The 27,728-nt window shown below is 39.0% G+C and overlaps 2 protein-coding genes and 1 pseudogene across 2 annotated transcripts; 2 read left to right on the top strand and 1 right to left on the bottom strand.

Moving 5' to 3' along the window:
• Positions 1-228: 228 nt before the first annotated feature.
• LOC143880393 (putative protein phosphatase 2C 25) lies at positions 229-2,798 on the bottom strand. The gene is made up of 4 exons (XM_077383335.1): positions 2,193-2,798; positions 1,287-1,625; positions 917-1,096; positions 229-801 (listed from the first exon to the last, which is right to left on the bottom strand). The coding sequence occupies exons 1-4, from the start codon at positions 2,604-2,606 to the stop codon at positions 640-642; spliced, it is 1,095 nt and encodes a 364-aa protein (XP_077239450.1). The 5' UTR covers positions 2,607-2,798; the 3' UTR covers positions 229-639.
• Positions 2,799-20,563: 17,765 nt separating this feature from the next.
• LOC143879104 (putative disease resistance protein RGA3 pseudogene) lies at positions 20,564-21,667 on the top strand (annotated as a pseudogene).
• A 1,243-nt stretch (positions 21,668-22,910) lies between these two features.
• LOC143879103 (disease resistance protein RPS6-like) lies at positions 22,911-23,986 on the top strand. The gene is made up of 2 exons (XM_077381292.1): positions 22,911-23,263; positions 23,374-23,986. Exons 1-2 carry the CDS (start codon positions 22,911-22,913, stop codon positions 23,984-23,986), a joined length of 966 nt encoding a protein of 321 aa, XP_077237407.1.
• The last annotated feature ends 3,742 nt before the right edge of the window (positions 23,987-27,728 follow it).

Raw genomic sequence — 27,728 nt, 5'->3', positions numbered from 1 at the left:
GAACCACTTAATGATAAGCTCTCAATGCAAGCTTTCAAATTATATTATTGTCAAGGACTTGTGAAACTACTGATTTTGTTTTCTCCATCTAGCCCTCCAAGGTCAATGATCAACAGGAACTGTTAACCTGTTTTGGAGATGTTGAGTTCAATGTTCTTGATCAAGTGGCCGCCATTTGATATCAGGAAATGGTTACAAATTAGCATCTAGGCCATGAAACAAAACCTATGTAAAATTGGATGTGTTATAGAATCTGTCAAAAGCTCCTTCCTCAAATACGAAGTCTCTTGATCGGATAACCAGAACCAAGGTACAAGAGAAAACAAAGTATGAAAAAATATTGACTAGTAAGTAATAAGTGAGATAGATCAGACTCGGTTCTGTCAATCTCCATATTGGAGGTGTTAGAAGTCGAGCGAAAAATGGGTCCTAACTCATAATAAAGTAGACATTATCTGTTCCTCAAAAAACAATAAATAAATAAATAAAGCAGACATCTTTGTAAAACATAGGCTGCTTTTTTCTTAGTTACTCCGAGAGGGGCTACCAACATGACATTTCCTTCCAACTTTATTGACATTTCCTTCCAACCTTATTGCACTTCTCCTAACTCATGCTAATTGATACAAGTCTTCTCCTTCAAATAAAATGCCCCAATTGGATTATCATCACACTGATATCGTCAGTAGACCCTCGCATTACAGATAAATCAGTAAGCTTTTTACAGGCAGATAGCACTGTGGGATTATTGGTGCCTACACACAAGGGCCGGGCCATATCTATTGCCTCCTGATTACCAACCTGAGAAAACAAAGATAGTACCACTATTTAATTAAGAATTCAAAAGTGAACAAGTAACCGAGATTTTGGAAATGAGAATCATGAAATTAGTGAGAAGTTTCTAAAATTAAATTACCTTGTCCCATAAACCGTCAGATGCGAGAATTAAGAACTCGCAATCAGGCTCAATTCTTAGGATCTTTGTCTCGGGCTCAGCTATTGCCCATTGTTTAAGATGTAAATCACCGATTCCTCTAGATACAGCTAGTGATCCTTGTATTCTCCACACACCACGGCAGCAATCAACATAGCCACCCTGCAATACAATATTTCTCAAATTATAACTCACAATTCAAATTTGAATAACACAGATGAGGAGAAAATATAGGATCATATGGGCAATTCGATTAGAACGAAGCTTCCATAAACCAAGTAAAACTATAGTACAACAATCGACACAGTTAATTCAATGTAGAAAATATGAAGAAGAAGAAAATTGGACTCACAAGGTTCACAATTCTGTCTCTTTCGTCTTTCCTCGAAGGTTTTTGATCAACAGTAAGGGCCTCAGCAACCCCACCTCTGCTCATAACAGCACGACAATCCCCAACATTTGATACCACGAGATTACCATTCCTAATCAATGCAGTTACACAACAAGTGCCACTTTGAACCTCCTCTTTTAGGAACTCCAAATCTGTCGTTAGATAACCATTTTTAACTGCCTCCTCCATTTTCTCATCTCCCCTTTTCATCACTTCATTCATTATATTCTTATCCATATTCTCCATCGCAAATTTGGCTGCTCTTGTACCTCCATGCCCATCAAAAACCCCAAAAAAAGCCTGCCAAAAATTAAGCAAAGAAAAATAAAATTACAATGCTGCTTTTTCCTGATTTATTGAATGGATTTCAGTAATCAATCACCAATTCCTAAATTTCAAAATTTCCCTATCTAGTTTTAGAAATTAATGATGAAAGTGGGAAAATAAAGAAAACCCAAACCCAATTTAGATCGAGAGGCATCCTAGTACTACTATTATGAGATCACCCAGCCTAGTACTACTCTCTATCAAGCACTCTTAACTGCACAGTTCTCTAAAATCAGTGATGATAAGGGGAAACGTGTGTTGAAGTATAAATGACTAAATAAATCTAACAGCTTAAGCTTTTGGAGTAATTGGTTGTTTCAATTGGTATCACAGCTATCGGGACAGGTCGGGGTTCAAAACCCCAAAACTCCTCGATATTAAACATCGAGCCTAACCCAAAAAAGGGGGCCACATGTTAGGGGAGTGTTGAAGTATAAATGATTAAATGACACCAACATCTTTAGCTTTTAGAGTAATGGGTTGTTTTACAAAACACGAATAAATTAAACCTCAAAACGCAATTAAGATTGAAAAGCATACCTGCTTTGGATCTCCAAGAACATCTGCAACTGCAGAATGTGTATCTTCCATCACTTCTTTTCTCCCTTTCTTACAGAGAACTGAGAATCGAGCAGTCTCGACCTCAACCTCTTTCATATCCTGAATCAGACCCGGCATAGTCGCGGGAAAGCTGAGTGGAGAAGAGAAAGGAATATCAATGCGAGCTGGCCTTTTCCTCTTCAGAACTGAAGCTTGATCCTCTTTCTTGTACACCCCAAATCCACTAGCTTGTTTTTGTAATCGGAGCCTAAAAGAAGAAGGAGAAGAAGGAGAGACTCCACGAGGAGATCCAGCCAGGGTTAGGGTTTCAGAAGAAGAAGAGGTTTTACATAAAAGTGAAGATCGAGTTGGGGAGAAAACAGGGGATCCTACCATTGCAACAGCACAAGACATGACTATTGTTGAATTCAGAAAAAACACAGAGATAGAGAGTGTGTGTTAGATTGTTTTCTCTTTTTTGTTTCTGGGTTTTGATTGATATGAGTGTGTTATAAATCGAGAGGAGTCATTGAGTCAAAGGGAAAATTTTCTTCTCTGCTGTAAAGAGCGTGTTTCTCTCTGTTTTTTTCTCCGTATTTTTTTATTTTTGGGCGGTTGATAGGTGGCTGATAACACGGATTTTCTTTGGGGTCATGATATATTCACACCCCCTATAGAATGTTCCGCACCCATTATGACGTGATTTGACGTCAAAAAGCGTCAAAAGTCTGCCATAATTCACGTTACAAGGGGTGCGAATCATCCTATAGGAAGTGCGAATTTATCATCTCTATTTTCTTTGTTATGGATGAGTAGAGTGAGGTTCGGCGAAGTTACCGTTCGAATATGAAAACGGTTCATTTCGATTACGTGGCAAGGTTCTGCGGGACCCACACTAAATTAAAAGAAAGTTGAGTGGCCTTGACTCGGTATCCATTGACGACTAAGGCATATAATTAAGTTAAGCCTAAGAGCCGTTGGATCTAGATCGGACGGATAGAAGAAGGAAAATTTTCAAAACCGAGTTGCTTTGGAAAGAATGGCCGTCCGTGACGGTGCGGACTCTTCACACTAGAACCGGTTCTTGTTGAAAGAGACTCTTTGACTCTTTGTTTTACGCGAAGAGAGAATATCTGTTAATAAGAAGGGGAGGTGATAAATTCGCACCCATTGTAGGATAATTTGCATCCCTTTTAAAGTGAAGTAACAACAAAGAAGCGTTAAAGTAAGCCTACAGTGGGGCGAATTATTCTACAGGGGTGCCAATTTATAATAGGCCAATAAGAATAGGGTGAAGATTCGATGAAGATGGTATGGAGGAAGGAAGAGAGGAGACTTTTAGTGCAAAAGTCATGGCCCACTGCCACGTGTACAGTGGTAACTGGCTAGATCCTTGATCTATTGGTGCTCACTACAAGGATGACCATAGCAAAGAGTGTGGGGGTGTGGAAATATCAATTCCATGGTTAATTTTTATTTTCAGAAGTAATTGATATTTCCACACCCCTTGCTATTAGACTATTAGCGAGGGGTCTGAGGAAAGTTCCTCGACCCCGACCTGAGACCTGAGCCAAGTTTAACGCGTTCTGTCTGGAAGCATTCAGCTGTCAATTTTCCCAGGCTTTTATCTAATCGATGAAACTTATAGAATCATCTAGTCGTGGTCCATAAGATCAACGGTTCTGATCGTCAAAGATGTTTGCCACATGTACGATCCCTTTCCATTTATTGGACAGTCGGAACTTCTTAGATTCTTTATATTAGAGTTACACTCCACCTTTGAATGATCTGATCCGTCCATTTGACAAGTCTTGGCCAAAAAATAATGCAGATTATTCGTTTTGGCATCCATTAAGATGTACTATTCCTCATTGAATGTGGACGATCAAAACTACATTTATGCAGCACTTTAGATTGCATGATTGGTGTGATTTTTGAGCTATATGAGATCCAAAGCAAGGCCTATGAAATGCACGGTTCAGATCATTCAAAGAAGGACAAAGTTTGCTGTTGTGGTTGTGCCTCACTGTACTCCAATGTAGTAGCGCCCTACGGAAGCATTCTTCACGGAGTAATATAAAATCATGGATTCCAATGTTGAATTAGTTGATTAATAGCATAATTCACTTTATTAGTTGGGATCAAGGTTTCAAATTTTAGTTTCGGAATTCGTTTCGTTCCTCACCGAAACTGAAATTTCAATAGAAATTTTGAAATTTCGAACGAAATATAATGAAATCAAATAAAATAATATTTTATCTCGTACAAAATTTCGAACGAAATTACAGAAATTTTGGCTGAAATTTCTAGAAAATTTTAAATAAAGAATAAAATCCAAATTGATGGAAATTTCGAAATTTCTGTTGAGATTTTTTAACATTTCTAGTTTACCCAATTTCGGCTTCCGGGTTAATCGAAACCCGAAATTTCGGATTTCGGTCGAAATTTAAAACCTTGGATGGGATCACATATTTTCTTCATTTAACCATGATGGTCTTAGAATTAGAAGAATGGAAGGCATAAACTTAGCCATTCACATTTGATATTTTCAGATATTAAAGTAATTTAAAATAAATTATCTCAGTAATTAAAGTAATTTAAAATAAATTACTATTTTCCCATCATGGATCTTTTCACATGAATATTCATGGATTCCTGAAAGTAATTGGTATGAGAATTACATCACTTTGCAATCCAAGTGTCTTGTTGATTGATGTAGCGTATCCTAGCATCGTTCCCTCTAATATTCATGCGTGGTGGGGCCAGCCTATGGCCAATCCAGGTGCTGCGAAGATGTTTGCTTTGAGGAATAGCCAAAGCTACTTATTAGTGGTCATTAGCACTAATAAGTGTCATGTGTCAATGGTGCATGCACACATATATAGGTTAAGTGTCAATGCATTTAGGTTAGCAAATTTAGTTTTATTTGCATTTCATTTGGGTTGTGAATGCTTTTAGGTTCTTTGATTGACATGCAAGAAGAGATTCGAAATAGCTCTGGATAGGGGTGCAAGTTTGGCCCCCTGACCCGCCCTGAGCCCGAACAGGGTCAGGGCTGGATTTTCTAACCCTGAGGGCGGGTCAGGGTTCATTTTTTTTTTAACCCTGACTCACGTCGGGCGGGTTTTGGGTTAATGCCTCGGGTACCCTGACCCGGCCCGACCCTGAGTTTTCTATTATAGAATTGAACCATCTGTGCATGTTTCTTTTGCTAATGTTTTCTATTATCTTGGATTGATGTTTCTTTAGATTATTATTATTAATTGTCTCTGTTGCCCGCATGTTGTTGAATTCATATTGTCTTATTTTGTTCCCTTTCTCTGTTTATTGATCATTTTGTTCCATATGATAAGTGGTTGTCTTATTTTTGGCACTCTTAACAGGTATTTGCACTAGGGTCAATTAGGGCCGGCCCTGCCCAATCAAGGCCAATCAGGGCTGGCCAGGGCCAACACAATACCTTGTAGGGCAGGTAATGGGTTGTGGTTTTCCAGCCCTGACTCAGGGTCAGGGCGGGTCAGGGCCGAGATAATGGGATCCAGTGTTGGGCTAGGGTTTTGAAAAACCCGACCCAACCCGACCCTGTTGCAGCCCTAGCTCTGGACAATGATTGTTGGCATTTTCAGCATTGCTGCAATGAGATTTGTCTTGAAGGTTTTTCTTGACTTCCTACCTTCCAATTTCAAGAATTAATTGCATCTTTGGTAAGCTTCTTCGAATTCCTTGGATAAAACTCCTTTTGAAATGAATTTGTGGTACGAAATTCTTGCGAGATGTGAAGTTTCAAGGTGCTGGAATGCTATGTTCCTGAACTATTGGTTTTCTGGATAAAACCTTCCAGATCTGGAGTTGGAGTTTGACTATCCCTTGTTGCACAATTGGACATCGTTTTGAGGATTACATTTTTCAGACCACCAAAATCACTTGGATCTGGCCATAGCATGTTCATTTTGGTGATATGAAATCTTACATTGAACTCATGTACTGTGAGTGATCGGTTTGTACCATTGTATTGAATGTTTAGTGCTTTTGAGGTAGATTTATTTCTTAAATGGAATCCGTACTTACTGGCACATGAGAACTTTGGAGTTCTGAGCTAATCCGCATGTTAATTGTGAAATTACCGGTTACTCCAAAAGCATAAGCTGTTGGAGAAGGCGTTATTTATTCTTTTATACTTCAACACTCCTCCTCACGTGTGGCCATTCTTTCTAGGGTTGGCCTACACGTGCCACATGTGACCCCACTTTTGGGTCGACCGTTGCATGTGTGGATTTTTTTGACATCAAGGAGGTTTGAACTCAGGACCTTTGCTCCGATACCATGTGAAACTACTAGTTACTCCAAAAGGTTAAGCTGTTGGAGAAGGTGCTATTTATTCTTTTATAGTTTCATCACCTTCTTTGGGCTGATTTTCTCATGTTTTCATTATGAAACTGAGACTCCTTCCTGTGCATGTGTATCTGCTACTGGAAGCTCATTGGTTTTTTTTTATTAGTATTTCTATGTTTGTTGTCAACGAATGAATCCTAAATCTATTGACATGCTCATCGTTTCTTGGAAGGCGGGGACTTGAACAGCTTTGGTTAGACTAGCATGTAGATATATTATGCCGTGTTAAATGAGTCAACCAAACTCTAGAATGATTATTGTTTCGGAGAAGTTTTTTCTAAGAAATAAAATGCCTACATCCAAACATGCTCTTAGCCTTCCCAATAAGGGCTGCAACTCGGGTCGGGCAGGTTGGGTTCTGAAGAACCCAAGCCTACCCGAGAAATATCTCAGGTCGGGTCGGCTTTTTTTTCCCGAAAACCCATGATTCCCAAATCCGGCCCTACCCATGATAAATCTCGGGTCGGGTCGGGTTAGGTTTTTTTACGTTGACGCAATTTTTTAAGGAAAACTCTTATTTGGCAAGGTAACTCAACTCATAGAAGTAGAAAAACTCAAGCATGCCAAACTCTTTAGTGCATTAACTAATAACTAGTCCAAAGAGAATAAATTGATGCATTACCAAATGAAAATGATTATACTCATATGAGATAAACAACAAACTATTTAGTGCATTAACTATTTAGTTGAAACTTGAAACCCTAGAGCTAAAAGGAGGGAAACGAACAGAGGATGGAATGAGTCCCTATGATTGCGTGTGTGCGTGAGTTTTACTTTAAAGTTTTCACTTTTAAAGTAACAAAGTTTTAGAAAAAAAAATACATACTATAACTTAAGTAACTCGGGTCGGGTCAGACCCCTTCAAACCCGGCTCGACCCGAGATCCATGCGGGCTTTTGGATCGAAGACCCGGCTCAACCGAAAACCCGAGAAACATGAACCCAACCCAAGCTATTTTCGGGTCGGGTAAAACCTGACCCAAGTTGCAGCCAGCCTTTCTACACCCTTTCTACACCAGGATGTGAGAAGATATAGCCTAAAACTACGGGAGTCTAGGACTGATTAATAGGGAGTTGGGGATTGGTTTGGGAAGGAGAAAGGTGAGATAAAGGTAGTTTTGAAAGAGGCTTTTGGCTAGGACTTAATGAATGTTTTGCATGAAAAAAATAGAAAAGAATAGGGAATTACGATAATAGGGAAGCAGCAGATGGCTTGCGAAGATAGGTGACTTTTCCGGCTAGATTTTGCGACAAGGACAAGCAGCAGGTGCCTTGGCAACTCGAGTTTGCGACTAGTTGTGAAGATCTTCTTCAACTAAACTAAATTTCAATTAATCAAAATCTTCTCAATAATTTACATCGATGTTGTATTTATAGACTTGCATAGAACTTTCACCAAAAATCAAAAGGGGAGTGATAAATCGACTCCCCATGTGTATTTCTCTCTCCTCTGGGTTAGAGAGAGAAAGAGGAGAGAGATAGACACATGGGGAGTCGATTTATCATTTTGGGGGGTCAATTTATCACTGCCCAAATCAAAATTATATCATATTCCAACTAGGAAATTAAAGAAATTCCTAAAATTTCTCCTACACTTGGATCACCAACTAAGGTGAGAATTTCATCCAACAATGAAAAACACAATTTAAAATCATAAAATATCTCTACAACTTCCTAAAACTTTTCTCCATAATCTCCTAGATTACCTTAATTCATACTTAAGTCTAAGTCAGTCTCTAAAATTTGTCCAACTTAAAAATATAAAAAATAAAAAATAAATAAAATAAAACTAATTTAGGACTCTTGAAGCATGATGATCAACGTGGGCCATTGATCTAGACGATGTTTGATATCTTCCTATTTGAGAATGATTGGAGTTTGGAAAATGTGAGTTGGCATCATCCAGGGCTTGATCTCGGATCGGTGATGTGAGTCTTAGACAGTCCGATCAAGTTTCTGACGATCATAACTATTGATCTTCTTGATATGGCGAGATGTACCTGCATCAGCACCACCCCAGAAGCTAAGTTTAATTTATGGTTTTTGCTAGAGAGGTATTTCAGCAATTTTTCTCTGTAGTAATAGCTTAATTACCTGGATGATTTGAATCCTCAACCCTATCATGGCTAACTATGATTGGATTTGATCTTTCCAAATCGAGACGTTTCATCCCATCAAATTCTCAATTTTTGTAGATTTTTTATTTGCTACTCTATTAGCCATGATACCTTACTGAGAATTTAAATAAAAGAGAGTTAGATTACTTACCAAAAGACCGGAATAGTCAAGTTACCTGTTAATAAGCTCGATCTATGCCATAATGTCCGGAAGTCTTCAGTTGGTATTCCGATCAGGATTGACGGTTGAAATTGATCCGCGATTGATGCTTCTGCTCATTGTTGGCTGTTAAAAGTGGGCTGGATGAGACTTTCACATCTATTGAACAAATTTTGTGTCACATCTAGAAATTCCTCAATTATTTGCATTCTTATGGGTGCAGGTTTCTCAAAATTGTAGTCCACAAAGTTACCCTTCTGAAAATGACTCGGGGCTTACTTTATCATGGCATGGTGGTTCCCGAGGGCTATCGAAAAGAGAGAACACGAAATCGGGCGAGATTCACGTGGTCCAACTCTACAATGGTTTCATTCACCTATTTTCTGTTCTACGATTGTTTCGATAACTTGTCGAAAAAGAAAACCATATGCGCTAAAAGCCCATCCGTTCTTCTTTATTCTCTCTTCTTCAAAACCCACTTCCTCATATTTTGAAGAAAACATATATTGCTTGGTTTTTGACAGAATTGTTGCTTCTTCTTCTTCTTCTTTTTTCTTTTCTTGCATTCGTATGTGAGAATGTGTGGAAGTGTTGTTCTTTGGAACCATGGATTTCCTTGTGTATAATTAAAATGCAAGTGTTCTTAAGATTTATATCAGTTGTTTGATGAAATGCCTACAAGAACTTAGTTACCTTGCAGTTTTGTTTTTATGTATCTGTTATCCACTTGTCCTGAATTCTAAGAAGGCAGGATATTTGAAGTTCTAATTTGGGTAATACATGAAAAAAGTAATTCTGTGAAAAGAGGCTGTATTGGGGCCTGCCATTTTGGAGGTATAAATAGATGCACACCAACACATGAAGACCCACATGAACATTTGCCCAAGATTTTCCCCACACCAAGAACTGTGATAGAAGAAGATAATGGGTTTCTTCAATTTAACATTGAAGATTTCATGTCATTGGACATGATACATAGTAATTTAAATAAGCCTCTATTTTCAAAGACGCTCTTCAGATGCTGAAATTGAAAAACTGAAACCCCTATGTAGACACCCAAGGACATGATACTGAAACATGCAACTCTAGCATTTGTAAGCTACCTTCCTTCCTCCATCTCTACTTCCCTGTATTCAGATATTAAAAGTTATGAAAAAATTACTGCACAAATAGGAGGCACACTAAGCACTCGAACAACAATGACAGATATTGTAACTGTTCTTGACATATAGTAAATTCTCATTTATGGCTGTTTAGATTTGATTTTACATCTGATAATTTTTTCCTTTAGAAGTAAATATTTAATGTGTGGATTACTAGCATTTAGAGAGTGCTATCATTTTCAAGGCTTGCCAAACATTGGCTTCCCTCTTGTGGTTTAGTCTCTCAAAACTGTAAATTTAGTGAAATTGGGTTGACGGAATTGAATTCAACGGTTTCTTGGGTTTCATTTCTGACATTGGATTGTGTGATGGTTTTCTGCAAATTGTTTGTTACATATTCATGTTTTCAAAATGGATTTTTTTATGGGAATATTTTATGAACATCATGTGTTGGGAATACATCATTGATGGCCTATTCTGGATTGGTGGCCTACTCCGGATTTAAGTTTTTAATTTCAACCCATCTTTCTTTTGATTTGTAGGAGGTGATCTTTGGATGGCATCTTCATTTTTTTCCAAAAATTGAATTATGTTGTTTGGATGAAAACCTTCATTTTTTTTATCAAAAAACATGAAAAACCTTCATTCAAAAAAATACTTCTCAATTAGGCGACCGACTCGGGCTTGCCACCTTGATGCGGATTATAGGCTAATAAGAGGCATATTTGCCCATTAGGACTTTTAGAAATTTATTTTCATGGTAATTAGTTTCTAGGATTTATTTTTTAGTTTTAGGGCTTTTATTTTCCATGTTATTTTATTTCCAGGTGATTTCAGTTGCCTATATAAGGCCCTCACGTAGTAGAGGTTTTTAGTTTTGATGATTAATTGATTGATTGAGAATTTCTTCTCCATATATCTTCTTCCACCGTCTTCCCCTCTTTTTCCTCTTTTCTTCCTTTCTCTTCTTCTCCTTCTTCCTTATTTCTCTTCTTCCTCTTTTTTTTTCATCTCCCTAGCTGATGCATGTGCATCTCGCACGATCACGAAGATCAATGGTTGAGATCATTAGAACCTTACTCGGATCGGAAGATAGAAGACGACGTCTCGATGATGACCAACATTGATTACTATTACTTCAAGACTTTTAAGAGTTGTAGGAATTTTAAATACTTTAAAAGTTGGACGTCCCACGCAGAGTTTTAGTAGAGAATTTCTTTAAGGGTCCGTTCACTTGTTTTTTCGGGAAAGGAAAGGAATCTGACGTGGAAGAAAGGAAAAGAAATTGTGCAGGAAAAGGAATCCTGCGCCTGTTCACTTGTGCAGGAAAATCTGAGAATTCTAGAGAAAAGGTTTCCTAAGCCTGTTCACTTACCAATTAAACTATATTAGGAAAACTAAACCGAAAAGTCACATTAAACCATATTTCATAGTCTGACATACTTATAGGCCTACAAATTGAAAAGCATAAACAGAAACACCACAATAAAACCTAACTGGAAGAGGAACACGTCACAGAAGAACTTGTTGAAGCTTGGGGCGTAGGAATGTTGGTCTCTTCTTTCCTATCTTTGTTGGGCCCACTAATGCCATGTAAAACCACAGTAAGTTCAGCTTCTGCCTCCTCCCTACTCCCATACGAACGGAAGCACGCTCCACTAAACCCGTTAACTTGAAGATGACAGAATTGCCAACTGTCATATGCGCCCACCTGCCTTCCCTTAAAAACCACATAAAACTTGTTTTTTGCCATTAACCTGCAGAAATGCAAATAAAAATAACCAAATAACCAACACTACTGAATCCATATAAAGTCTACATAAACAAAGTATTGGTCTTTAAGTTTACATGGCTAAGAGCCATAAACAGAATAGGAGCAATAACAGTACGAAAAGCAACATTGGATCCATAAATTCTAAATAAATAGTAACAGAATTGGACTACAGATGCCACTTCCCAGTTAGATAATCAGTAACCTAGTCACTCTGTCCTCTTGAATGGGCCCACTACCCAGTTGCATAATCGTCCCCAAAGACTACAATGCATTCGTCATACAAGTCATGTCGTTGTGCTAACACAGTTAAAACTTCAGGGTGAGTCTGCATGGAAAATATGAGTAAGAGATGTATGAATTGTAATAGAACAAAACATAAACATACTACATGGACATACGTACCGTAATATGTGATGCGCCCAGTTTATTGCATATGGAAATCATCTTACTCGTTGAATCCCAAACAAACCCACCGTGTTCCAACAATGCCTTGACTTGTTTGTAGTTCTTTTTTAATGTTTTCAACCTCTTTTGGAGTTGGGATATGTTTAGGTGCAGATTATGCTCATTGTTGACATGGATGAGGGCATTGTTAAATGCCATGTCATTGAATCCATTCATCCCTCTATTTCCTTCTATTATTGGAATCACCATGCCAGCTAGTAAAGTCTTGTCCATGTCTAGAGTCCACATATTGCTCTAATACTACAAGAATATAGAAAATAAAGTATTAAAAAGTAACAACATCAACAAAATAATTCCAACACCATAAGAAACATCTCATTGATACTAGTCCAACAACATAAACCAAATCAACATAAGAACTCCTCCAAAATAAGTCCAACAATATAAGCCAAATGACCAAAAAAGTCGGACAAACACATAGGATATGCGGTCCAACAAAGTAAACAACATCACGATAAAGCCCAAGAACAACATAACAAGTCCGAAAAAACAAGTCCAACAACAACATAACAAGTCCTCCAAAACAAGTTCAAAATAAAGATGCAGAAAACTAGCAGAGTCATACTACGATCATATAATATAATCGTATGATTCCAAAAAAGATCTCCAAATCATAGCAACCTACGCCAAACGCGTCACAATATCGCCCATCACAGCCACTCGCTCTTCCTCGCAAAGGTAAATGAAGACTTCAGCATCCTTGTGATTTTTATGCAGGTACGTATAGGCCGTAAGCAGCTCCATCATGGTGAAACCAGAAGTGCTCATCACAGCGGTTTTCAATTCAGCAAGGCTATGGGCCTCACCAGTCTTAATGATGGCCTCAGCAACCAACCTAACACTATCTGACAAGTAAGTCATATCAGATGAAAGTTGTCCAGCACTTGTTCGCCTCTTCCTCTTTCCCTTACTACCTGATGCTGGGGCTTTCAGCGGTGATGAGTCACTAAAGCCCATGCTAGTGTCTCTGAATGGGGATGAATGACGTGATCTGGAAGCACGAGGAGCTGGGGGGAGTAAAAGTAGGGGCGAACCGTCGAATATATCATCGAGCCCTACTGCCTGGGTCGATGAGAAAAGCCCCTCCACATCCTTTGTGTCCTGAGAAGGGGCATGTTTGTCCTTAGCGAACTCTCCAGTGACATAATCTTCCCCAAACACTTCTTCCATCTCCTCATATAGCTCACATCGGTTATTAAAGAAGCGAAAATGATCAGGATTCCTCTGAAAACAAAACGAGGCATTGTAAGGATTATGACCAAATTGTGATGAAAATAATGAAGGAATTTTGAGAACTTATAATTACCGCAAAATAGTCATTCTTTACTTGGTCTTCAACGTATATTTTTTTCAGCTGTGGATCCCAGCCAAATCCGCTCAGGTTGACGATAGTGTTAAGTTGCCTAAAGTTGGCTTTCATCGTCTTCATACGGTTCTTAACATGCTCCTTTGTGATCTGCTTTTTAATAACAGTAGTAAGCTCCACCGCTGCGCCACTGTACACAGCCTTTCTAAAACCATTGAGGGCCTTCTGCCCCTCGGCAATCTGATGCTGTATGGCTACTATTAGATACCTATCCATCTCGTTCCAGGAGATATTTTTCTTCCTCTTATCTACTGAAGCTGATTCCATTATATCTGCAACATTGTGAAACATAGTAGAAAAATATCAAAATCATCACTGACAACAATATATCATCAAATAGAGTATGATGAAACATATTATTATTACAACCCAAAATTATTCCAAATCCCAATACAATCAAACAACATATGATGAAACAAAGTTACAGAAGTCTAATCGAAATAGTCATAAAATTATTACAACCCAAAAATATGTCATCCTAGTGACGACCACGTCGTTGTGCTTGAAAATCATTCCACATCTGATTCATTATTCTTGTTCGAAGTACACCGCCAGCTCTCACATCTTCAGCCCTAGTAATAAAACGATCTTCTTCCTCCTCCTCCTCCTCCTCCTCCGCTACAATTAGCCCCAACTCATTGTCTACAATCGAAATGTATGTATCGTTCGGCATCTCCCTCCTTATGTGATTGTGGACGCGGCAACAGGCTAACACTATGTTGACCTGTCGTGGGTACATGGGTGGCGTATTTATTATGTTGAACTGCTTCTTCAAGACACCGAAAGTTCGCTCGATTACATTCCTTGTTGATGAATGCCTTTGGTTATACAACTCCTCTGTAGTTCGAGGTCTGCGCCCTCTAATGTCGTTTAGGTGGTAACCAATGCCTCGGATAGGAGTTATGAAATTTCTCAGGCATGGGTACCCACCATCAGCAAGGTAAAATTTCCCTACAGACACGAAGGGATATATATATATATATATATATATATATATATTCATAACCGAGACCAACAACAACAGTATGGAGAAAAAGACAAACTCAGTACTACCTGGTAAACAAGGAATCACGTTTGGCTTTGATAAAGCAGATGCTAAGACTCTAGAGTCTGATGCCGACCCTTCCCACCCAGCTAACACGTAAGTAAACTTTAGGTCGAAGTCACATACAGCTAGCACATTTTGAGAGGGCCATCCCTTACGACAAATAAATCTAGGTTTCATATCCTCAGGTACTGTTGCTTGAATGTGTGTCACATCAATTGCACCAATGCAATCCTACAATATGGACATTCAAAATGTCAACCGTCAGTGCTAAAATATGAGTCACTTGCTATGCAACTTACATGCCACTACATAGGTAATAAACGGTACCTTAAAGTACGGCATAAAATTCGGGTTGTCAACAATGTGACGTGGTGTGTCCCTTGATGGAGGTAATATGAATAACTCTTGAAGTTTGAGCACAACACATAGAACCTTGTTAAAATACTTCGAAACAGTTGCCCCTGATCGTCTAATGGATGCCCTAATAGTACGGTTTCTTTGGCTGTGGGCAATTACTTGTAAGAAAATCGCCACTTGGTCCTTAACACAACAGTGTATTGTGTCTTCAAGCAGGTCTGTGTTTCTAAATATCGTGACGAAGCTGGAGAAGCACCGCACATCCATTCGCAGAAGCGCAATACAATGGTTATCTGCATTCGTAATACGTGTAACAAATGTCCTACGAGTTTCGTACCCACTTTCATAAGGGGCTCTTGTCATATTTTCTTCAATGTAAAGTCTAACCCTAACCATCACTGTAGCTACCGCAGCCATTACTAGAGCTGCAGCTCGAATGATCAATGTCCTCCTACTTGCTGGTTCTCGAGGCATGATGATTGATGGTAGCCCTACATGGAGAGATTCCAGTTCCAATCCATTAAAAACCATACTTTGAAACCCAAATACTAGCAACACCAAATCACCAAAATATTATATCGGAAACAACGACATATCTTCAGCTCCGAACCACCAAGGCATTATATCAGAAACACCCTCGTATCATCAACACCCAACCATCCATTATGATAAACATAGCAAAAAACATAACCGATCACACAAGAAAAGAAGAAAAAAACAAAAAAGCTCTACAAAACATGCTGTAAAAGATCAAATTAGTACCCTTAACCAACAAAACAAGCTAGGGTTTTTTATGAAAACCAAACCCAAATGTACAACACCCATCCACCCACATATCATCCACACCCACATATCATTAACACCCATCTACCCACATATCATCAACACCCATTCACTCACATATCATCAACACCCATCAACGAAACCATTATATCATAACCAGCAATGCAAAAAACAAGAATCTTAAAAATCAGTCCAGTAACCCATAAGCTGCAATTCCATTGCAAAAAACATAACAATCCGAACCCTACTGTAAAAACAACACCAAAAAAAGTTAAAAAATAGTGAAAAAATCGAAAATCATGAACCTCTACTGTACAACAAAAACCCAAAAAAAGTTCAAAATCAGTGAAATCTGCAACCCTATTGGAAATACCCCAAAATTCATAACCCAAATATAAAAAAAGACAAAAGAAATTAGAAATCAATGATATAACACATAATCTGAAACTACATTGCAAAAACAGAACAATCTGAACCCCTACTGTACAAAAAACACCCAAAAAAATCAAAATCAGTGAAAAGAAACCCAAAATCTGCAATCCCACTGCAAATACCCCAATATTCAAAACCCAAATGTACACAAAGACCCATAATCTGCAACTCCATTGAAAAAAACCCAACAATCTGAACCCATAAATCTGAAACAATAAAAAACCTAACAATCCGAACCCAGATCCGCAACCCCATTGCAAAATCAGTGTAAAAATCCAAAATCTGCAACCTTATTGCAAAAACCCCATAAATCCGAACCCAAATCTGTTAAATGTGTGAAAAAACCCAAAAAAATAAAACCCTAGATCTGGGAAAAAATATCACAAAAAGGAGGGACTGAGAGAGAAGAGGGAGTGGGGGTACCTTGTTGGAGAGGAGCTGGAGAAGGATGCCTTCAAAAGGAAAAAAAAAAAACCCTAGCAAATCAGTTACAGGGAAGAGAGAGAGAGAGAGAGGGACATACCGACCGGAGACGAGCTGGAGAAGACGATGTCGTGCAGGGGTCTCTACTGCTTCGTCGAGAGAGAGGGAGTGAGGGAAAAAAAACCTCGAAGTTTTATTTTCCTGTGGGAAAAGGAAAACAAATCCGGTGGTTTTGGGCGGAAATAGAATCCCGTGAGCGCGAGAAAATCGCATTTTCCACGTCATTTTTACGATTTCCACGTATTATAAACATATTTTCTCGTCAACGCAACAGAACACGTTAAAATAGGTTCTCAGGAAAAAAAAGTGCGACTTTCCTTTCTCGCGATAGTGCGGGAAGGCAAGCGAACACAACCTAAGTGAAATTTTAGGAACTTTCAAGATTTGTTTTTTGGAGTACTTTTAGGAATTTGATTTGAGAGAGAATGTTTAGGACATATTTTAGGATTTTAGATTTTTTTTTTAAGTTGGACGAAATCCACTTTGATTTACCGTCCAATAGTTAGAGAGTTTTTAGGAGATTTATGAGTTGGAGTAAATTTAAAGTGTTTTTAGGGATTCTATATGTGTTATTTTCCTAGTTTGAATAGGATTAGGGAGCTTTTGAAAAATGTCTATAAGTAGATTACTCATCTAAACGTTTCATGATTTTGATTGGAAATAAATTTTGTTGCCTTTGTTGCCGTGTTGCCTTCGGAAAATTGCATGCAAACAAGCCATCTGCTGCTTGTTTGGCCCGCCTCAATTCAACCAGCTGCTGTTGAATGATTTCACGTTCACCTTCACCTTCACCTATCTGTTCCAAACCAGACCCTATTTCATAGCCTATCTCCACCTTGTTTTGTCACCCCATAGAACCTAGAAATATCAACAATATAGCCACCCATTAAACCTTCGCTTCCGCTAGTACGCCCCTGCGTTACTAGCCTACATCAATTTGGTGTCAGAGCTAGGTTCCAAGACATATCAGAGCGAAGGATTCAAGCCTCTAAGATTGAAGCGTAACTTCACCAATCAGCGCTTCAATGTCCCTGTAAGTTAGTTTTTCTCAGCTCAACCACCATCTAGAACCCTTTCGTGACTAATCGATACCCAACAACCATCCTTTTACCAATAAAGCAGTCCCATAATAGCTTAAGAAAAAACCCTGCACCTAACCTTGTTCTTCACCTACTGTTAGCCCATCACCACGCACTTCACCCATTGGTTAGTTCACCACAACCCATCCTTTAATTTACAACTTCTGTGTTGACGCCCTAACCATCCATAACTTGTCCGTTTCCTCTCTAATAGAACCATCCATGAACTCCCTGAATTGTAGCCGATTCTCACACCTAAAACCTAAACCCCTACTTATTTCAACCCATCCATTATTGAAATCCAAACCAGTTTCCTCTTGAAACCCAAACCAGTTTATAGTCCCATAATCCCATACTTTTAGGCGTTTGTACACCTCCTTACACCACAAGATTAGAAAAAAACTCGGCTACGCAACGTTGCGCAGGAGGTTCCTGCGCAATGAATTAAAATACACTAAAAGCAGGGGGTGTGGCAATATCAATTCCATAGTCTGATATTTTTCACACCCCATGTTTGATATTTTCACACCCCCTGTTTCCTCTTTATTTTAGGGCGTTGCGCAGCCAAGTTTTGTTCGTCAGATTACACACCCTTTTCATCACTATTATCACCCACAAAACCCAAAACCTTGCTGTCCAGAAATTCAAAACCCCTCCCATAGCACCAAAGCCATCCAGCCATTAAAACCAGTCCTAGTTTCACCCTCGTAACCCAATTCTATGTATAAGTGCAACCCCAATCCCCTCGTAACCCAATTCCATAGATGGCAGGAGGTCCGCGATGAGTTTATGAGGAATCTATTGTATTTACTCTCCTTCTTCTTCTTCTTCTTCTTCTTCTTCTTCTACTACATTCAAGATTGTAAAGAGGTGGAAATGGCACCTTAGTTAAATCCCTTAGAGTTTAAAGACTCAAATTGTACGTGGCTCGGTTCCGGCCCTTAAGGAGGATCCAAGATAGTGGAAGTCCAAAGGAGACAAACTTGGGAAGAGTAGAGTAGGCCTCATTGGTTGAGGACCGAACCACTATAAAAAGTGGTATGTTCATTGTTCATTCTTCTCTTTCATACTCTCCTCTCAATTCCCTACTTTAGTGCAGAGTAGCATCTTCCCTTTACATTTTCATTTGACATTATTAACAAGGGTAAGATTTGATTTGAAAATTAATTTTTTGTTAAAGTTTTTATAAACCAATTCACCCCCATCTTGGGGTGCCTTTAGGATTTCAGAGAGCATTGGGCAGTGGGCATAGCGGGGACGAGACTGGGTGGGCATTGTGGGGCTGAACGGCGTGGAGAGAGAGAGAGAGAGAGAGAGAGAGAGAGAGAGAGAGAGTACTAGTTGTACGTATTGGTAGTGAAATGGGGGTGAGTTTATCACCGCCCATATTTATACTAAAAAGAGCCACCAAGAATATATTAGAACTCCAAATGCATATGGGAGTTTTCTTAAAAATACACAAGTGGAAAAAGTATAATGGATCTCACCTATTTGGATTGTCTGAACTATTCATTTGTGTAGATAGGCCGTGTCTCAAAATTTGTCACTAGTCATTCGATTTATGTTACTTCTTATTTTTGAACTTGCTAAACCGCTCATTTTACACCAAATATATTGAAAGCTTAAGGTCATCCTATGAAGATTTTTAGGAACATGGTCTATCTATTGCAAGATCAATAAAAGAATAACTTAGATTATCCAATAGGTAGGTCCTACTATACATTTTTTGCACATATATTTCCACAAATATACGTATAAAATCTCTTAATATTACAAAAAGCTTGCTCGTAAGACCATCTAATTTTCCCGAACGGATAAGTTGAAAACTCCTATTTGTTTCTCCAAGAGTAGTAGGAATCCTTATCTGATTTTAAGGCTAGGAAAATCGTGAGAAATTATATGGTGGACACTCGTGCATGCACGTGCAGCTCAAAAAACAGTGGGGCCAATCTAGTTTGGGTGATCCCCAACTATTCATAACATAGGGTATACCCAAGAAATCTTCTCCATAGGATGATCCTAACCCTCAAATTTGAAGAGGTTTAAAATAGACTGTACATATGGGGTCACCATCATCCGAGTGAGGAAATTTCTTGGGCACACCCTATCTAGGGAAGGGCCCAACAAATGACTGTTTTATATCACCCAAACAAGGTAGGCCCGCAGTATTTTTTTTTTGGGACTGCACGCCCCTCCACGGCCGTTCACCGTACAAAATAACCATACGGCCGTTCACCGTATAGTTATTTTCCACCCGGTGAGTCAGCAGACAAAATTTGACTTAATCCGCAAATGGTTGGAATGGAATCTCTCCACATGGGAAAGCCTATACTTTCTTTCCACACGGTGAGTCAACCAACACATGGGTTTCTGAACTATCCTAGCCGTCCATTTTACACCAACTATATTGGAGGGTTAAAATCATCCCATGAAGAAGAATTTTGGGATATTGTCTATAATCAACTGCAAGGATTAACAAATGAATTTCTTAGATCATACAGATAGGTGGGCCCTACTATACATTTTTTTTCTCACATGCATTTCCACATATAAAATCTTCTATTACAGAAGTTTCTATTAAACAAAGTCATGGACACCCAATCTTCTATTACATTTAATTTTTGGGTCCTTCAAAAAGCTATACATGTAAAATCGAGACGGTTGATCTTTTATACCATTATAATTTGATCCACATGATCGTTGTCCTATCTGAGCGACAAATCCGACTAAACCCAAGTGGGATTGAAAAAAGATAGATGCTTTTTGTCTCTCAGTTCTTCAAGACATCTGGTTAGTTTTTTAGAGCAGAAGCTATGGCAGAACTGGCACAAGTATTTGTATGCAATCTTCTTGATGCAGTGGTTGGAAATTTGAAGGAATCAGCATTACAAGACATTAAATCCATATGGGGTTTTGAGGAGGAGCTCGAAAAGTTAGAGAGTGCAGTGACAATTATTCAAGATGTTGTTGAAGATGCTGAGGAAAAGCAAGTTAGTTCTAAGGCTGTTCGAAAATGGCTTGGAAAACTCAAGAATATCGCTTACGATGCTGATGACGTTTTGGATGATGTTGCGACGGAAGCTCGACAATCTGTGTTGATGTGCCAAGTTCAAACAAGCAAAAGACAGAAGGTAGTCCAGTCCATCTCCTCTCTTTTAAATTTCAGTTCTAATTACCCACTTGTATACAAACGTGACATAGCATGTAAGATAAGGGAGATTAGAGAGAGATTCGATGTGATCGCAAATGAACGGTGTTGCCTCAATCTCGAGAAGAGAGGTGAAGAGAGGCCTCTCCAAGGAGAAACTAGCTCTTTGGTAAACGAATCTGATGTTATCGGTAGACAAGTCGAGAAAGAGAAAATTATACAGTTGCTGGTATCAGATGATGAAGAATTGTCTGTTATTCCCATAGTTGGCATGGGTGGGCTTGGGAAGACTACTCTTTCGCAATTAGTCTATAATGATGAGAGGGTTGGGAATCATTTTAAGCTGAGATCATGGGCTTGTGTGTCTGACAATTTTGATGTAAGGCGAATAACAAATGATATCATTGAATCTGCAACTAGATCCAAATGTAATCTCTCCAACATGGATGCCATCCAACAGTGTCTCCAAGAGGTTCTGAAGGATCAGAGGTTTTTAATTGTTCTAGATGACGTGTGGGATGAAAATCAAAATCATTGGGACAGTCTCCGAGTGCCCTTTGGAGTTGGAGCAAAGGGGAGTAAAATTATTGTAACTACGCGCAGTGAAAGGGTTGCAATTATAGTGGGCACAGTTGCTGCCCACCATTTGAAGGTTTTACCAAATGATGATTGTTGGGAATTGTTTACTCGGAGTGCATTTGGGGGACAGATTTCAAATGCCCATCTGGAATTGGAGGAAATTGGTAGGCAAATCGTGGAGAAATGCTAAGGACTGCCTTTGGCAGTAAAGACATTGGGGGGCATCTTGTCTTCTAAGAGGAATGTGAGTGAGTGGGAAAGCATCTTGACAAGTGAACTATAGAAGGAAGATAAAAATGGAATATTTTTTTTTTGAAATAGAAAGATAAAAATGGAATATTACCAGCTTTAAGATTGAGCTATAATCACTTACCAATGAATCAAAAGCAATGTTTTGCCTATTGTGCCACATTTCCTAAAGATCATTACTTTAAGAAGGATGTGTTGGTCCAACAATGGATCGCTGTGGGCTTTATTCAACCCAAAGGAAGCACAATCCTAGAAGATATAGGTGGGAAGATATTTGATGATTTATTGCTGAAGTCTTTCTTACAATATTCTCATCAAATCTATAGGAATACTTCAATATACGTCATGCATGATCTCATAAACGATCTGGCAGAATCTATCTCAGGTGATGAATGTTTTAGAATGGAACATGGTACGTCACGAACCATCCCTGAAATGGCACGTCATTTATCATGGATTGACAAGAAAGAGGCTTCAATGTCCTTGGAGGCCTTGAACAAATTTAAGAGATTGCGCACTTTTCGACTTATCACTTTATCTTCCATTGACAAGCAGATTTTCAACGATGCATTGATGGAGTTGAGATGCTTGCGTGTATTGGAATTGAGCTGGTCTCCTATCAAGAAGTTGCCGGATTCGATTGGCCATTTGAAACATCTACGCTACCTTGACCTCTCTGGCACGAAGATAGATAGGCTTCCTGAATCAATAACCAGTCTTTGTAATCTGCAAGGCTAGCTTTGGAATGTTGCAGTAAGCTTCATTGCTTACCCAAAGGTATCACGAATCTAGTTAATCTACGACATATTGTACAGTCGATCCCTTGCAATCAGTATTCGATTTCTTTTCCAGAAATTGGGAAATTAACTTTCTCCAAACATTTCGGATATTCAAGGTATGCAAAGAGAGTGGATGTCATATAGGAGAGTTGAAGAATATCAGGAACATTAAAGGAGAACTTCACATTTCAGGTCTTGAGAATGTGCAAAACATAGAGGAGGCAAAAGAAGCAAAAATTTAAAAGACAAAAATACCTTAATGAGTTGAGTTTGCAATGGGCCCGATCTGACCGTTCACAAGATGGAATAATCAATGACGATGGGGTATTGGAAGGCCTCCAACCCCATGCCAACCTCAAAAAATTACATATAAAATCCTATGGTGGTGTCAGTTTTCCAAGTTGGATGGGGCGTCTCTCCGCACTAAAGATTCAACAGTGTGATCAATTGAAATGTTGGCCCAAGGAGGTCTCTTTGCAAGATCTACCGTCTCTCCAACGTTTGGAAATCTTAAACTGTCAAAAACTAGAGTCCTTGGGAGATGGAGAGGGAGGCCTTCCCACCACGCTCAAATCTCTAGAAATCGACGGTTGTTCTAATCTCAAGTCCATGCCTACGCGGCTGGAGAACCTCACCTCCCTTGTGAAGTTATCCATTGTTACCCAACTCCCGTTTTTCTCACAAGAGTTAGCACTGCCCACGACAATTGAAGTCCTTAAAATATTTTCATGTGACAATCTCATGTCCTTGCCCAAGGGGTCTTAGCGGAATTGCCACATATGAAATTGAGCACAATTTTGTAAAGAAATACCCCACTTGTTTCTCGAGAAGAGATGGGAAACATGCTCAATATCATTTGATTGAATAGTTGCCTCAGCTCCTTGGTGAAAAACCTCACCTCTCTCAAAACATTGATGATTCGAGAATGTCCTCAACTCCATTCCTTATTTCTAGACGATGAATATAATGACGATTGGCTGCCCACCACGCTCAATACTCTAGAAATATGCACTCGTCCTAATCTCAAGTCCTTGCCCATGGGGATGCGAAGCCTCACCACTCTCACAGAATTAGTAATCCATGAATGTCCTCAACTCCATTTTCTAGATGTTGAAAATAATGAACATGGGCTGCCCAACACACTCAATACTCTAGACATCTCCACTTTTCCTAATCTCAAGTCCTTGCCCAAGGGGATGCAAATCCTCACCTGTCTCAAAGAATTGACAATCAATGAGTTTCCTCAACTCTATTCCTTGTTTCCTGATGATGCCAATAATGACTATGGGCTACCCACCAAGATCGATACTCTAAACATCTCCACTTTTTTTTTTAAACCCGGAAAGATAAAGACCCCGGGGCAGATCGGCATAGTTATATATAAAAAGTTGGGACCATACAAGAGGAGGGGAAACCTCCTAGCCATCAATACAGGAAGCCGTAGCCCTAGAAAGAGAGTAAGGAGGAGGGGAAGCCTCTAACTCGACAAAATAGCAAGCAAAAGCCATAGGAAAAAGACAACAATCAATGCTTATAAGGGAGAGTGCCCTTAGTTGATCTTGCTTCTGATGTTGGGAAGGCCAAGTGCATCACATCTTGCTGCCCCTCTTGCCAAGCGAGGCATGGAGGCCCAGGAGGGATAGAACAAATTGGATCTTGATGAGCAGCCGAAGTTTGCAAGGGCATCTGCAACTGAGTTTCCCTCTCTGAATTGGTGATTGCAAGTGGGAGACAAAATGCAAAGGAGTGGTTGAATCTCCTTCCAGAGATACTGGATTGCCCAAGGGATTTGCCCTTTCCCGTCGATGAGATCGATTAGAACTTTGCTATCTGATTCCACGATCATCTTGCTCATATTAAAGGCCTTGCAACAGCGGAGCCCGTCCAAGAGCGCACGAGTTTCCGCAACCATGTTAATGCCTTTCTCGTAGTAAAGAGAGAAAGCTAAGATAACCGTTGATTTTTCATTTCGAATAACTCCTCCTCCACCTGCTTCTCCAGGGTTCCCCTTCGAAGCTCCATCTATGTTGAGCTTAAGAGTTCCTTTAAGGGGTCTCTTCCATCTCTAAACATCTCCACTTGTCCTAATCTCAAGTCCTTGCCCAAGGGGATGCAAAGCCTCACCTGTCTCAAAAATTTGGCAATCCTTAGTTGTCCTCAACTCTTTTCGTTGTTCCCTGATGATAACAACAATGACTATGGGCTGCCCACCATATTCTCCGATCTTTCCTTACACTGTTGCAAGAATTTCAAGTCCTTACCCAATGGGATGCAAAACCTCACATCCCTTAAGTGTTTAACTATTTGGGAATGTCCAGAAATAGCATCCTTGCCTGAAGATGGCCTCCCCACCACGCTTATAGATCTCACTATTAGAGAATGTCTGAATTGAAGGAACGATATCAAAAGAACGACGGCCAAGATTGGCCCAAGATACAACACATCCCCCATATTCACTTCTCATGATAATCGTCATCGAGACAAAGGTGCGATCTCTTTCCCTATTTAAACATTTTCAACCATTGCATTATTATTATTATTTAAATCTTCATGAATTTAATAAAAATTAAAGAGACTAAGCCAAGGACAATCCTTCCATACAAAACATGGCAGATGTAGAAACATGGATGGAGGAATCTAAGAAAAAGGATGTGATTTCAATTTCAGGATTACAATAAGAGCGAAAGTTGAATTTATGGAATTCGATGGTGAAAGAAGAGTTTAGAATTTAGATGTGATTAAAGGATGGATCGTTGAATTACTCTTAGTTTCTCTACCTCACCATCCACAACCACAACAGGTAAAAAAAGTCTTTTTCTATTCATTTTCATTAACATGAAATTGGAGCGATGTTTTCTTTTCTTGTATGATTCTAGGTGGGTTTTTTTTTTTTTTTTTTTTTTTTTTTTATTATTCCTAAGATTTTCTATTCAGCTCTAGAATCATTAAAAATAATTTCTCGTTTTGAAAATAGGTTTCAGAAAAATAAGAACTAGAATTATTATTATTATTATTTTTATTTTTTTTTGAATGGTTGCAATTTCATTCAAAGAAAAGGGCAAGACTGAGAAAGGCAGCCCCAAAGATACAGAGAAAAAGAAACCTGACAATTTACGCGCAGGGGGGGGGGGGGGTGTATACTTACACCACCTCTAGCTAAGTTATCTGCTACATAGTTCGGCGATCATCTAATGTGAATGAAAGTGACAGAGGATTGACCTATTCGATCTTGGATCTCGTCAAAAAGGTGTTCAAATCTCCAAGGTGATATTGCCATCCCTATAATCTATCTAATGACATTCTTGGAATCTCTTTCCACAATCGTCACATCCTTTTTAAGAACTATAATTCTAATTAATACCGTGTTGGATTGTAAATGCTATTTGTTTTAGAAGTAATGCTTTCTAAAAAATATAAAGGGAAACGATATCAGCACAACCATATTTTGATATTTTCACAAACCCATCTTGTCTTATAGTATTTAAAGAGTTGTCAAATGGTTATTACATTTCTAAAAATGCTCTCACCAGCCAATTAAAGAAGAAAAGATAGCTGAGTTTGTGCAAATACAAAAACATGGTTGTGCTGACAGCATTTCCCAATATAAATAGTCATAATCCTATTGTAATACCCAGCCCCATCCACACACACACACACACACACACACACACACACGTACATTAGGAATAATTTTGAGATAGGTTCCCTTATCAAAACTGAGCATGCGTTTTGGTTGTACTCGTCAAAACAAGGCCTAAAGATGTCTATCTATTACTCTGAGTGGCCTTACCAAAAGCGGAGATGGTGAAAATATCCTATCTTTGGATTAGAGTTTCAGTTAAGATAAGACCCTAATAGGTTTCGTTTAGACTTTCTATGTTGGTTGAGTAATGATAGATTGAAGGGCGCCCTTGCAAAAATCAGCTACAAGGGTGCTCCTATTGGTTCGTTTCAGCAAAGTGCATTCACATCATAACTGTTTCCTTATTTTCTGCGCCTTCATAAACACTTTATGACATGAATGCACTTTGCTGAAATGAACCAATAGGAGCGCCCTTGTCGCTAATTTTTGCAAGGGCGCTTCAAAGGCTCTTCAATTATTTTGAAATTTGATTGTATCATGAATTTCTAAATTTATTGATTTTGATCTCTTTCCTAAATACTTTCAAATATAATTTAAAATTTATCTATACTATGTCAATTTTGTTGGAAAAGTTTTTTGATGCATTTAACTTTTTATACTTATGGGTGATTGTTAGGGCTGCAACTCGAGCCGGGTTTTACCCGACCCGACCCGAAAATAGCTTGGGTTGGGTTCAGGTTTCATGGGTTTTGGGTCGAGCCGGGTTGAGCATTCAAAAGCCCGAATGAATCTAGGGTCGAGCCGGGTTTGAAGGGGCCTGACCCGACCCGACCCGAGATACATAAGTTATAGTATGTACATTTTTTTATATTGTTAGTTAAAAGTTAAAAGTGAAAACCCACGCACCCACTGTTATTGTATGTGAGTGTAATTTCTGCTTCTATGAGTTGAGTTGATTCAAGTGTTTGATTCAGCATTGTTTGATTGTAATTACAACATTGTTTGATTACAGCATTGTTTGATTCAAGTGTAATATGAGTGTAATGACATCATTGTTTGATTCAAGTGTAATGTGAGTGTAATTTCTGCTTCTACGAGTTGAGTTGCCTTGCCAAATAAGAATTTTCCTTAAAAAATTACGTCAACGTGAAAAAACCCGACCCGACCCGAACCGACCCGAGATTTATCATGGGTAGGGCCGGGTTTGGGAATCGTGGGTTTTCCGAAAAAAAACCCGACCCGACCCGACCCGAGATATTTCTCGGGTAGGGTTGGGTTCTCCAAAACCCGACCCGCCCGACCCGAGTTGCAGCCCTAGTGATTGTTCCAGTCTTCCTTCATTTAAGGCCCTCTTTATTTTGTATTTTGAGAAACGATTGAGTCCAAAACTAATTATTGGACTCATAATTACATTTAATTTTGAGTACAATAATTAGTTTTGGATTCACAATTGGTTCTCAAAATCCAAAACAAATAGGGGCAAAGTTTTATACCTTTTTCTTACGAGAGCCAGATTTACAAGCAACCAAACGTATGCTGCAGTATTGATTGGGAGATAATCCTGCAAATTAGGTGCACCCAGATATGAGCATATATCCATGCTACTTCTATTGGTGATTTGATCCTCCTTTTACCAACAC

This window comes from Tasmannia lanceolata, unplaced genomic scaffold, assembly GCF_043159265.1.
Source record: "Tasmannia lanceolata isolate RefF3 unplaced genomic scaffold, GAP_Taslan_0.1 ptg000006l, whole genome shotgun sequence".
NCBI lineage: Eukaryota > Viridiplantae > Streptophyta > Magnoliopsida > Canellales > Winteraceae > Tasmannia > Tasmannia lanceolata.
This window is presented reverse-complemented; position numbering and strand designations above follow the sequence as displayed.